The sequence below is a fragment of the Musca autumnalis genome, unplaced genomic scaffold (assembly GCF_047663935.1).
Source record: "Musca autumnalis isolate F117 unplaced genomic scaffold, ASM4766393v1 scaffold_3, whole genome shotgun sequence".
Classification (NCBI taxonomy): Eukaryota; Metazoa; Arthropoda; class Insecta; order Diptera; family Muscidae; genus Musca; species Musca autumnalis.
This window is the reverse complement of record NW_027411866.1, coordinates 169,128,276-169,143,175: the sequence shown is the minus strand read 5'-3', so window position 1 is coordinate 169,143,175 and position 14,900 is coordinate 169,128,276. Positions and strand designations below refer to the sequence as shown.

Genomic DNA, 14,900 nt, shown 5'->3' with positions numbered 1-14,900 from the left:
AGAATTGCTCAATGTTCCGCAGCAACAAAATAAAGGTTAGGAGGATCAGAACGATGAATTGCACAGTATGTTAAATAGAACATTCCATGGTATGCGGAATAATAATGAATTTATAACACTGTGCTACAAAAGGTGACTAAATTTTTTTGCAGGGGTTCTGATGCATATATTCAGTTTTGTGGGAGTCCATGGAAGACGAAAATACCTTTGGTTTCTTTGGGTCACTTCGTTTTTTGATTTTATAACGGTAAATGTAGTGAAAAATGGGGTTTCTTGGGACTTTTACAGCTAATTTTTTATTTAAAAGGGGAAAATCATGTCTTTCGAACAAGCCAAAATTTTTAAAAATCGGGTTACAAAGGGTTAAGTTATAGTGATTTAAGTGTGCAAAAACGCATTAAAAAAACTGAAAAATGCTTTCCCTGGTGCTCTAGGCTGCGTAGAAGACACCAACCTGCATAATTATTTACTTTTATCAAGAAGGAAATTTAGTTAGCTTTACAAAATGGGGAAAACAAATGAAATCGGTTGAAAAATATATGAGTTATGTCGTTTTTTGGGTTTTCCTTTATAAAAGTTGGTACCTTAGTGCGTAATTATTAAGGAAACAAATTCAAATTACAATCATACGCACTAAGGAACCAACTTTTATAAAGGAAAACCCAAAAAGTTAAAACACAAAAAATGCCATAACTCATCTATTTAATCAGGAGTAAGTCCATATTTACTCCGAAAACAATTATCGTTGGACAACATATTTAAAACAAATTTCAAAACGATCCGATAGTAGCTCTTAAACTTCACTTTTTCCGAATTCAATCTATATCTGGAAGGAATAATACGATGGACAAAGTTCCCTTCGGAGTATCGTTCAACCATTTTACACAAAAAAATTAAACTTTTGTAGGGGAGGTACCCGAAGTAGTGGATCGATGTGGGCCATCTTAAACCTAACTAAGTTTGGACAAAATATTACGATACTCAAAATTTGGTTGGAATCGGTTGAGCTGGCCGGACATGGCTAAACCGACTCCAAATTGTCTGAAACGAATTTCGTCCAAACATATTTCGATGAGGCACATTTGCTTCAAAATGCATGTAATCTGTGGGTACCGTAATGTGGGCGGGACTAAGCAAAATCATTGACATATACCAAAAAACGTCTATCGCAGGACCCTTTCTTTCAGAAGGGGAACATTTTAAAAAAGTTTGAGAGTTATCTTGAGCACTAGCCATTTTAGTATGTGTCGGGAGACACATTACCTCACAAAGTATGGACTTACTGTGGACAAAATTGTACTGTTGAAACCAAACAACCGAACTTTTCAAATTGATCCGAGACGAGTCCTCAAACTGCATTTGACCAAATCTTTTGTGGGAGAAACCCGAAGGACGGGCCGATATAGTCCATATTTGAACCCGATCTATATCTAGAAGATATAATACGAAGAGTAAAGTTTGGACCAAATCGATTGCTCCCTTCGAGTGTTATAATTCAAAACATTTTACAGAAAAATGTTGAACATTTGTGGGGGAGGTATCAGGAACAGTGGAGAGAAAGGGCCATTTTCGAACTTTAACTAGGCTTGGGCAAAATATTACGATTTGCGAAATTAGGTTTGAATCGGTTGAACCGTTCGAGAGTTATTGTGCGCACCAGCCAGCCAGGCAGACGGACATTGATAAATCGATTCCAAATTGTCAAAACATACTTGGGGTCTAAGACCATTATTTCGATATTTAGTCGTATCAAAGTGTATATACCCTCCTTAGCCTAAAGGTGTATGAGATTATAAAAGTGCAATAGTTGCACTTAAAAATCGGCAACACTCCTAGCTGCGATTATCTGCCAAAAGAATGTTCCAAAGGCAATCCAACTGCCACTCCACCAATACTTTGTAGCCTTCTTCTCTATGGGAAACATAAGAAGTCCCGACTCAATGGAAACAATGGAAAACCAAAAAGCTAAAAATTACTTAGGATTGCGAATCAGAGATTATGGGAATTAAAAAAATAAAAGGGAATTGAAAAAGGCATAAGTAATCTGCCTTATTACAAGGTTTAGATGGATATATAGCCGTAGCTACATAGGTAGACCCGAAACAATTATTAAACTATATATGGGTCTAAAATCATTATTTCGATGTTATCACCTTTTGAGCAACAACCAACTTATGCCCTTCGCGTAAGGTAAAAATAGGAAGGTGTGTGGTATAAAATTGTGTACTACTTTTTGAAACTGGGTACGGTTGGTCACCATAAGAAGCTTTAAGTGCCTAATCAGAAAATATTTTTAAAGAATAGCCATCAATTTTGAGCAGTATTTCGTCACCATAAATGCCCGAAGACGTAACCCACATGAAAATTGAAATTCGTTTTTTTGAAGGAATCCGATACATAAAGCTAAAATACATGCTCTGGCAGAATTCTTCTTCTACGTTCAAAAATAACGATCCTATTCAAGAAATGACATTTCGGAAAACGGGATGCCATTGCAGATTTTGTTGTAATGGAGGATCCCAAAACCAAGTGCTTCAGCGGTTTTGGTTTCACTACTTATTCCCATTCGTACAGGATAGATAATACTCCAAATACTCGCCCTTATATGATTGATATTCTATAAAACAGGTTTTCATTTTATAAGGTTTTTTGCTTCTCCTGTAAAATTTTGGATTTGTGGGCTACGTCTTCGGGCATTTATAGTGACGATTTATGTTATTTTTAATTTTTTTAGAACATATTGTACGACCTCACAATGGCTGGTTTACTTTAATTAACAGAAGTGATACCTCATATGTTCAACTTCGTGTCTTAAAACATGATTTTTTCTTCAGGAAAAATAAAAAACGAATTATTTTTTGATACATCGGTGGGTGGCTAAAAGTTTAAATGCAATTATTTGTAAATTCCTAATTCCCTATTAATCTCTTACCCAAACCCCAAAGTTATCGTTTTTATACCCTATACCACACTGTGGTAAAGGGGATTATGTCTTTGTCTTATAAAAAAAACTAGATAGACCCATAGTTACTTCTAGGCGTATATGTACATATAATCACTTTCTGATTCGATTTATGCATGTCCGTCCGTCATTTCCCAACGAACAGGTCGCATTTATTGTCCGATTCGGCTGAAAATTGGGGAATATCATTTTCTAGCCATAGGAAGAACGCTATAGCTTTCGGTTAAAATCGGTTCAGATTTGGGTATAGCTCCCATATATATTGCACCAAATACACTATATACGTCCGATTTAGATCAAGTTTGAACCGCGTGACTGAATTCGATCTAGAAACAAATTTGTCAAATATCGAAATCGGTTCAGATTTGGATATAGCTCCCAGATATATTTTCGGCCGACTTCACGTATTTTCTGCACCAAACACGCTATATATGTATATCCGATTTTGATTAAACTTGGAATGCGTGATTGAATTCTGTGTAGAAATAAATGTGCCAAATTTTATCGAAATCGGTTCAGATTTGGATATAGGCCTCATATGCTGCACCAAAGACGCTATATTCGTCCCATTTTGATGAAACTTGGAATGTGTGACTGAATTTGGTCTAGCAATAAGTTACGGTACACTTATCGAAATCAGTTCAGATTTATATATGTTTTAACATTATGTCTTAACATTCACGTGTTTTAACATTCAAGTGGTGTAGGATATCATACAGTCGCCCCCGTCCGAATTTGATCCTTTCCTTACTGGTTTATCTCTCCTGAATGCTACTTTTTAAGATTCGATTTCAACCATGAGAATGGAAAACAATAGATTGTAGAAAATAAATGTTATTATTGACAGACTTGTATTTATAAATATACACATATATATGTTTTTACTCAAAAAGTGACATATCTCAATAAAAACAGGTTCGAGAAAAATGCGTTTTAATTTGGCGATTGAAACTTGAGTTCCCAACATAAAAATATTATTACACAAAAACTAGAATAACTACTTGGACCATATTTTGTAAACAGCTAGCCTGATATCAATGCTAAATTTCTGTGCAAGACGAAACATGAATAGAAGTGCATTACTGTTTTATAAACTCAAAAAGAAAAATTTTTGTTGAATTATGCTAAACTCATAGTAAATGAGCTGTAACTCGTTGAGTTTTAGAGATATCAGCATGAAAAATTGACACAAGATAAAGTAGAAGTCGTAGAAAAATCGAAATTCATAACTCAGAAAACTCATTATTTTAGTTATGCCACTCTTTGAGTAAATGAGCGATATGTATTCATTAAAACAGAAAAGATGTATAGAGAAATAAATTTGATATACAAACATAAACAAATGGAAGGAATTAGTTTCTATGCTGTACACAATCAGCTTGATTTCAATCTATAATTTTATTGACAATAATTGTTCTAAATAAAATTTCATTGAAAAATAAAACAATGTTTTTATTATTGAATACAATTTGTGGTTTTGTATAATTACATTTTCTTCTCAAGAAATTTCCAAAAGAAATTACGAGTAAAAAAATGTAATACTATATTGATTTAAATTTGTAATTACATTCACATAAAACACAAATCTATATTATATCTTGAATATTCCTTTTGCTACAATAAATGTGACTAATTTAATTAACTTCATATTTATACAACTTTGTGTGTGTTTAACATAACATAACAACAAAGGAAGTGATAGCAACAAAGCATTTCTATTTGTTTGAGTAATGAGGTGAGTGGGTATTATAATGTACATTAAGGTGGGTATACAAAACAATATTATCTTTACTAGGTGAATATCACACTTCCTTAGATTGTTCCTAATGTCATGCCCATACTCTCTCTCTCTTTAGGCGAACGTAAAATATATCTTTGGTTTGTTCATCTTTGCTTTCGGCCAGAAAAGTGATATCAGGTCAATTCAACAACGTAAAATAAGTGACATTTTGTAAATTGTTTCTCCAAACTTACACTCCGACTTAGTAAATATATCTACATGCATATTATTTACGTATATAATCTTGTAATGAACTGCATATGTCTCACATACCAACATAAAGTGCAATAAACAATTTAATTACAAACACAAACGTTGAACTGAAACAATGTAATCAAAGACTGACAAACACAGAAATAACACACAATCACATACATTTTCATACACAATTACAAACATATAGACTTGTGTATTTCGGAAATATCAAATGCAATTGCAAATAAATGCCTTAAGGCTCATTTCCTAATAAAGTTATCCAAAGAATTCTCTTCGATGATGTCAGGTGAATTTTAGTTTGCATACGAAAGAAATATTTGTTCCTAATGATTCACCATTCATTCATTCTAAGCTAACGATTCTCTATTCAAATGCAGATATGCGTTTTAAATTGAATTTTCATTTAATTGTTTGTCTTCTTGTCTTCTCTTTCTCGGTGCAACATTACAGTATGCTGGGCGGTGTAGCTGGTCGACATATGTCGAATCGACGTCGTGGATCATCACCTATGGTCCGTCTAAGTGGCAGCATGTTAAATGCTGGCAGCTTAGATGGTAGCATAGGTGGTGAGGGCAGCGGCAATGCTGGAGGTCCAAATGCCCAGTATATACCGAAAATACCGCCGAGACGCAGACGTGCCGTAACAACAAGCGACCACAAGAGTTGTGCTCTTATACAAACTAGACTGAAATTGGGTGATATAATGTAAGTACAAAATATTTTGGAAAATTATATTTTATTAGAATTAAGTAATTTAAGACAATTTATGCAACAGATTTTTTTAATGAAAGAATTGAAATTTTTTTGTTTTACAAACGAGACATCTGAAAAGGAAATCTTTGTAAACGAACTGAATGAGGAATCTTTTAAGAAGCAGTTATTAATAATTAATAATCAATAATTAATAATTAATAATTAATAATTAATAATTAATAATTAATAATTAATAATTAATAATTAATAATTAATAATTAATAATTAATAATTAATAATTAATAATTAATAATTAATAATTAATAATTAATAATTAATAATTAATAATTAATAATTAATAATTAATAATTAATAATTAATAATTAATAATTAATAATTAATAATTAATAATTAATAATTAATAATTAATAATTAATAATTAATAATTAATAATTAATAATTAATAATTAATAATTAATAATTAATAATTAATAATTAATAATTAATAATTAATAATTAATAATTAATAATTAATAATTAATAATTAATAATTAATAATTAATAATTAATAATTAATAATTAATAATTAATAATTAATAATTAATAATTAATAATTAATAATTAATAATTAATAATTAATAATTAATAATTAATAATTAATAATTAATAATTAATAATTAATAATTAATAATTAATAATTAATAATTAATAATTAATAATTAATAATTAATAATTAATAATTAATAATTAATAATTAATAATTAATAATTAATAATTAATAATTAATAATTAATAATTAATAATTAATAATTAATAATTAATAATTAATAATTAATAATTAATAATTAATAATTAATAATTAATAATTAATAATTAATAATTAATAATTAATAATTAATAATTAATAATTAATAATTAATAATTAATAATTAATAATTAATAATTAATAATTAATAATTAATAATTAATAATTAATAATTAATAATTAATAATTAATAATTAATAATTAATAATTAATAATTAATAATTAATAATTAATAATTAATAATTAATAATTAATAATTAATAATTAATAATTAATAATTAATAATTAATAATTAATAATTAATAATTAATAATTAATAATTAATAATTAATAATTAATAATTAATAATTAATAATTAATAATTAATAATTAATAATTAATAATTAATAATTAATAATTAATAATTAATAATTAATAATTAATAATTAATAATTAATAATTAATAATTAATAATCTATATATATAAAACAGTAGTGAGGTGAGTGACTGACTGACTGATTGACTGACTGATTCATCAACGCCCAGACGAAACGGCTGAAGCTAGAAACTTGAAATTTTTAGAGAGGGTTGCTGTTGGGGTGTAGGGGTGAGATAAGGCTGAATTTTTCGAAATTCGAACTGGAAGGGTACGAAAAGTACCAAAAGGTACTAAATATGGTACCTTTGTATTACGCGAACGCGTAGAGCTAGAACTCTGAAATGTGGAATGAGGGTAACTGATGAAGAGTTAGAAAGATGTACCAACGGGTTTTTGGAAATTCGAACTACAAGGGCACGAAAAGTACTAAATGGTACTAAATTTAGTACAATTTTGATTTGTGTGAACGAATACAGCTGGAATCCTGAAATTTAAAATTAGGGTCAATTGTGGAGAATAACAAAGAAAGGTTTTTGGAAATTCGAACTATAAGTGCACGAATAGTACTAAATGGTACTAAATTTAGTACAATTTGGATTTGGGTGAATGGATAGAGCTGGAATACTAACATTTGGAATGAGGGTCACTAATGAAGAGTAACAATGAAAGGTTTATGGAAATTTGAACTATAAGGGTACGAAAAATACTAAGTGGTACTAAATTTAGTACAATTTTGATTTGGGTGAACGGATTGAGCTGGAATACAAACATTTGGAATGAGGATCACTGATGAAGAGTAACAATGAAAGGTTTTTGTAAATTCGAACTATAAGGGTACGAAAAGTACTAAATTTAGTACAATTTGGATTTGGGTGAATGGATAGAGCTGGAATCCTGAAATTTGAAATTAGGGTCGCTGGTGGAGAGTAACAAAGAAAGGTTTTTGGAAATTCGAACTATAAGTGCACGAAAAGTTCTAATTGGTACTAAATTTAGTACAATTTGGATTTGGTTGAACGGATAGAGTTGGAATCCTGAAATTTGAAATTAGTGTCACTGGTGGAGAGTGACGAAGAAAGGTTTTTGGAAATTCGAACTATAAGTGCACGAAAAGTACTAATTGGTACTAAATTTAGTACAATTTGGATTTGGGTGAACGGATAGAGCTGGAATCCTAAAATTTGGAATGAGAATCACTGATGAAGAGTAAAAATGAAAGGTTTTTGGAATTCGAACTATAAGTGTACGAAAAGTAATAAATGGTACTAAATTTAGTACAATTTGGGTTTGGGTGAACGAATAGAGCTGGAATCCTGAAATTTGGGATTAAGGTCACTGATGGAGAGCAAAAAAGAAAGGTTTTTGAAAATTTGAATTAAAATTATAGGAAAAGTACTAAATGGTACTAAATATAGTACAATTTGGATTTGGATGAAGGGATAGAGCTGGAATACAAATATTTGGAGTGAGGGTCACTGATGAAGAGTAACAATGAAAGGTTTTTGGAAATTCGAACTATAAGGGTACGAAAAGTACTAAATGTTACTAAATTTAGTACAATTTTGATTTGGGTGAATGGATTGAGCTGGAATACAGACATTTGGAATGAGGATCACTGATAAAGAGTAACAATGAAAGGTTTTTGTAAATTCGAACTATAAGGGTACAAAAAGTACTAAATGGTACTAAATTTAGTACAGTTTGGATTTGGGTGAACGGATAGAGCTGGAATCCTTAAATTTGAAATTAGGGTCACTGGTGGAGAGTGACAAAGAAAGGTTTTTGGAAATTCGAACTATAAGTGTACGAAAAGTACTAAATGGTACTAAATTTAGTACAATTTGGGTGAACGGATAGAGCTGGAATCCTGAAATTTGAATTGGGGGTCACTGATGAAGAGTAATTTTTCAAACTCAGAACTTTGTCTCAAATTTTAAAGTAATCTTCATAACAAATATTTTTTCATTTCGTATTTTTTGTACAAATAGCGTATTTCCAAATTATATAATCCCAGCTTTAGTACCTTAACCGCTTACACAATACCAAAATGGTTTTGGTACCAACATGTTACCCATCTCTTCGTATACATAGGTAAACGTTTAAAAAATTACTTCCTTATATTCAACATATATCCTAATCCCAATTCACTTCTCCAGCTTTATATGTTCCCCTGAAACCCATAAGAGTACTATTTAGTACTTTTTGTATAAATAAGTACGAATGTTCAAAACCTCCTCCCTACCTCCACTCTAAACACCAAAGGGTTACCATACGCCTCACCTCTCTCTCCACCAAACTGACAATTGCCGCAAGTAAACTCGCCTAATGTAAATTGGAACATAAGTACGAATTTCCAAAACTACCTCAATTAATAATAATTAATAATTAATAATTAATAATTAATAATTAATAATTAATAATTAATAATTAATAATTAATAATTAATAATTAATAATTAATAATTAATAATTAATAATTAATAATTAATAATTAATAATTAATAATTAATAATTAATAATTAATAATTAATAATTAATAATTAATAATTAATAATTAATAATTAATAATTAATAATTAATAATTAATAATTAATAATTAATAATTAATAATTAATAATTAATAATTAATAATTAATAATTAATAATTAATAATTAATAATTAATAATTAATAATTAATAATTAATAATTAATAATTAATAATTAATAATTAATAATTAATAATTAATAATTAATAATTAATAATTAATAATTAATAATTAATAATTAATAATTAATAATTAATAATTAATAATTAATAATTAATAATTAATAATTAATAATTAATAATTAATAATTAATAATTAATAATTAATAATTAATAATTAATAATTAATAATTAATAATTAATAATTAATAATTAATAATTAATAATTAATAATTAATAATTAATAATTAATAATTAATAATTAATAATTAATAATTAATAATTTATAATTAATAATTTATAATTAATAATTAATAATTAATAATTAATAATTAATAATTAATAATTTATAATTAATAATTAATAATTAATAATTAATAATTAATAATTAATAATTAATAATTAATAATTAATAATTAATAATTAATAATTAATAATTAATAATTAATAATTAATAATTAATAATTAATAATTAATAATCTATATATATAAAACAGTAGTGAGGTGAGTGACTGACTGACTGATTGACTGACTGATTCATCAACGCCCAGACGAAACGGCTGAAGCTAGAAACTTGAAATTTTTAGAGAGGGTTGCTGTTGGGGTGTAGGGGTGAGATAAGGCTGAATTTTTCGAAATTCGAACTGGAAGGGTACGAAATGTACCAAAAGGTACTAAATATGGTACCTTTGTATTACGCGAACGCGTAGAGCTAGAACTCTGAAATGTGGAATGAGGGTAACTGATGAAGAGTTAGAAAGATGTACCAACGGGTTTTTGGAAATTCGAACTACAAGGGCACGAAAAGTACTAAATGGTACTAAATTTAGTACAATTTTGATTTGTGTGAACGAATACAGCTGGAATCCTGAAATTTAAAATTAGGGTCAATTGTGGAGAATAACAAAGAAAGGTTTTTGGAAATTCGAACTATAAGTGCACGAATAGTACTAAATGGTACTAAATTTAGTACAATTTGGATTTGGGTGAATGGATAGAGCTGGAATACTAACATTTGGAATGAGGGTCACTAATGAAGAGTAACAATGAAAGGTTTATGGAAATTTGAACTATAAGGGTACGAAAAATACTAAGTGGTACTAAATTTAGTACAATTTTGATTTGGGTGAACGGATTGAGCTGGAATACAAACATTTGGAATGAGGATCACTGATGAAGAGTAACAATGAAAGGTTTTTGTAAATTCGAACTATAAGGGTACGAAAAGTACTAAATGGTACTAAATTTAGTACAATTTGGATTTGGGTGAATGGATAGAGCTGGAATCCTGAAATTTGAAATTAGGGTCGCTGGTGGAGAGTAACAAAGAAAGGTTTTTGGAAATTCGAACTATAAGTGCACGAAAAGTTCTAATTGGTACTAAATTTAGTACAATTTGGATTTGGTTGAACGGATAGAGTTGGAATCCTGAAATTTGAAATTAGTGTCACTGGTGGAGAGTGACGAAGAAAGGTTTTTGGAAATTCGAACTATAAGTGCACGAAAAGTACTAATTGGTACTAAATTTAGTACAATTTGGATTTGGGTGAACGGATAGAGCTGGAATCCTAAAATTTGGAATGAGAATCACTGATGAAGAGTAAAAATGAAAGGTTTTTGGAATTCGAACTATAAGTGTACGAAAAGTAATAAATGGTACTAAATTTAGTACAATTTGGGTTTGGGTGAACGAATAGAGCTGGAATCCTGAAATTTGGGATTAAGGTCACTGATGGAGAGCAAAAAAGAAAGGTTTTTGAAAATTTGAATTAAAATTATAGGAAAAGTACTAAATGGTACTAAATATAGTACAATTTGGATTTGGATGAAGGGATAGAGCTGGAATACAAATATTTGGAGTGAGGGTCACTGATGAAGAGTAACAATGAAAGGTTTTTGGAAATTCGAACTATAAGGGTACGAAAAGTACTAAATGTTACTAAATTTAGTACAATTTTGATTTGGGTGAATGGATTGAGCTGGAATACAGACATTTGGAATGAGGATCACTGATAAAGAGTAACAATGAAAGGTTTTTGTAAATTCGAACTATAAGGGTACAAAAAGTACTAAATGGTACTAAATTTAGTACAGTTTGGATTTGGGTGAACGGATAGAGCTGGAATCCTTAAATTTGAAATTAGGGTCACTGGTGGAGAGTGACAAAGAAAGGTTTTTGGAAATTCGAACTATAAGTGTACGAAAAGTACTAAATGGTACTAAATTTAGTACAATTTGGGTGAACGGATAGAGCTGGAATCCTGAAATTTGAATTGGGGGTCACTGATGAAGAGTAAGAAAGATGTACCAGAGGTCGAAAAGTCCTAAATGGTAGTGAGTTTAGTATGATTTGGATTTGCATTTGAAGAACTGGAATCCTCAAATTTGGAATTAAAATTACTGTTGGAATATAGAATTGAGATATGGAGTTAGCTTTGGTACGGAATTCGCTACAATTTTTATTTGCGTGAGTGTAGGATTGAGGTAGTTTTGGAAATTCGTACTTATGTTCCAATTTACATTAGGCGAGTTTACTTGCGGCAATTGTCAGTTTGGTGGAGAGAGAGGTGAGGCGTATGGTAACCCTTTGGTGTTTAGAGTGGAGGTAGGGAGGAGGTTTTGAACATTCGTACTTATTTATACAAAAAGTACTAAATAGTACTCTTATGGGTTTCAGGGGAACATATAAAGCTGGAGAAGTGAATTGGGATTAGGATATATGTTGAATATAAGGAAGTAATTTTTTAAACGATTACCTATGTATACGAAGAGATGGGTAACATGTTGGTACCAAAACCATTTTGGTATTGTGTAAGCGGTTAAGGTACTAAAGCTGGGATTATATAATTTGGAAATACGCTATTTGTACAAAAAATACGAAATGAAAAAATATTTGTTATGAAGATTACTTTAAAATTTGAGACAAAGTTCTGAGTTTGAAAAATTGTACTGAATATTGTTCCATTGATTTGATGTTAACGCCAAGGCGTTTCTAAATAATGTACTGAAATTAAGTAGTCAAACGTGAAGTATCTTTTCAAAAATGTTTTTTGTTCTGACCGCTTTGGTATGTTAATTTGAAAACGTGGTCCAATGCGACAATTTTGTTAACTAGATGTTGTTTACCCCCTGATAATAAAAAAGCCTAAATTGAAATGCCTCCAAACTAATTTTCCGTTATGTACGGTTGACATACCCGTGCACATTAAGTACATTTTTTTGTAAAAAAAGTTTTTCTAACCTTTCATGCCACAAATTCCGAAGTTCGGTTGGAAAATGTGCAGAATATCTTCAAAATACTCTAAATTTTCAAAATATCTCTTCTACTAAACGTGGATTAAAGTGGGCATTTTTATACCCTCCACCATAGGATGGGGGTATATTAAGTTTGTCACTACGTTTGTAACTACTCGAAATAATCATTGTAGACCCCACAAAGTATATATATTCTTGATCAGCGTGCAATTCTACATCGATATAGCAATGTCCGTCCGTCTGTCTGTCTGTCCGTCTGTCCGTCTGTGGAAATCACTCTAGCGTCCGAACGGATTGACGTAGGTTGATGAAATTTTGGGAAAATATGTTATATTTACGTAGGACTTTTGGTATTGAAAGCGGGCTATGTAGGTCCACGCTTTCGTATAGCCCCATACAAAATGACGCGTGACGCGTCGACGTTTTAGGGAATTTTTAAGATATTTGGCCCATTTTACCACCGAATTGGTTGTAATTTGGTACTTTGTGTCTCCAGAGGCCAAAAAATATTCCTACCAAAGTCGGGTTATATAGGTCCACGTTTTGGTATAGCCACCATATAAGGCCCCATATAAAGTACGCGTCATTTTAATATATTTAGAATGTATTAGACCCATTTGACCACAGAATTGGTTGTAATTTGGAATTTTGTGTCTTCAGAGGCCAGAAAACATTCCTACCAAAGTTGGGTTATATAGGTCCACGTTTTGGTATAGCCCCCATATAAGGCCCCATATAAAGTACGCGTCATTTTAATATATTTAGAATGTATTAGACCCATTTGACCAAAGAATCGGTTGTAACTTTGTATTTTGTGTTTCCAGAGGCTAAGAAACATTTCTACCATAAAATGTTTATATAGGTCCACGTGTTGATATAGACCCCATAATACAATATCTCCCGATTTTCGATATTTTGAACGTTTTAGCTTCATTATCACACCGAGATGGCTGAAATTTGGACAGTCGAAATCGCTTATAACGTCGGTCAAGGGACCGACCAATATCGGACGCTATAAGCGATAGTCGTTATAAACGATATTTATAAAAGTGGTGAAAGTATATTATGTATAGTGACTTTTGTGTATAAATACGTTGTTTTATTAAGTGAGTAAAAAATAAATTCAATTCAATTTTTTACTTTTTCATTTTATACGTATAAATGATTTAAAAACAAAGTAATAAAAAATAACGAGATTTAATTTGTTAATCAGCAGATATATTACGTTACTATAGGATATGGATCTATTTAAAATAGTCTGTTATTTTAGTTTGGGCTTTTGAATTCCAACATATGTTCGTTCAAAGGACCCTTAACAATTAGCAATGACTGAGGTCGTTACATTTTTCCAGGCTCCATCTAAGAGTAAGACGGCATCCAATTGACTTGAGACCGGCTTCATGTGAGTCGTAATTTTGTCGTCTAACCCCATTTTCAAACATGTTGTACTTATGTTTGGTATTTTGTTGTTGTTTGAGTTTGAAAAAAAATGTACATACAACAAAATATTGAGAGAAATGTTTCTTCTTCGTATGGTTCGATCTTATAACCGATAGCAAAATTTAAATAGTTCACGAAAAATCGACGTTACAACCGATAAGACGTTATAAGCGATGACGTTATAAACGATATTTATTTGTGTGGAATATAAAGGGCAGAAATTCGGGACTTTTGAATTTCGTCGTTATAAGCGATATGACGTTATAAACGACGACGTTATAAGCGATTTCGACTGTATTTAGTCTTCTTTAGGCGTATAAAACTTTCCCCCAGAAATTTGTAGGTATAGGTCCACGCCATCATATAGCCCCCATAGAACGGTACCTTCCGAATTTCGGTATTTTGAAGGTTGTGGCCACATTAATCCACCGAAATGGCTGAAATTTGTGGTGGAGGGTATAAAAAGTTCGGCCCGACCGAACTTAACGCTTTTCTTACTTGTTTAAATTAAACTTTTATATCCTCTGAGTATTCAAGGTCCAAATTTAAAGAGAATTGGACAATATAGATTTGTTCTTCCGTACCGTTATATGGGGATATACGAAATCGTGGATTTTTATGGCCATTTTGAATGCCGAAAATTTAACGGAAGCTAGAACCTTGCATTGTAAATGTGCGTGATTGTTGTTGTGAAGGGGTGAGATAAAG

The 14,900-nt window shown here is 30.1% G+C and overlaps 1 protein-coding gene across 1 annotated transcript in view; it reads left to right on the top strand.

Moving 5' to 3' along the window:
• Positions 1 to 14,900, top strand: part of cac (calcium voltage-gated channel subunit cacophony) — a 541,297-nt gene that overhangs the window by 104,367 nt on the left and 422,030 nt on the right. Inside the window, exon 2 of the mRNA XM_073975285.1 lies at positions 5,409 to 5,663. Coding sequence (XP_073831386.1) covers positions 5,410 to 5,663 — 254 coding nt within the window. The 5' untranslated portion in view covers position 5,409. The remainder of the gene's footprint in view (positions 1 to 5,408; positions 5,664 to 14,900) is intronic.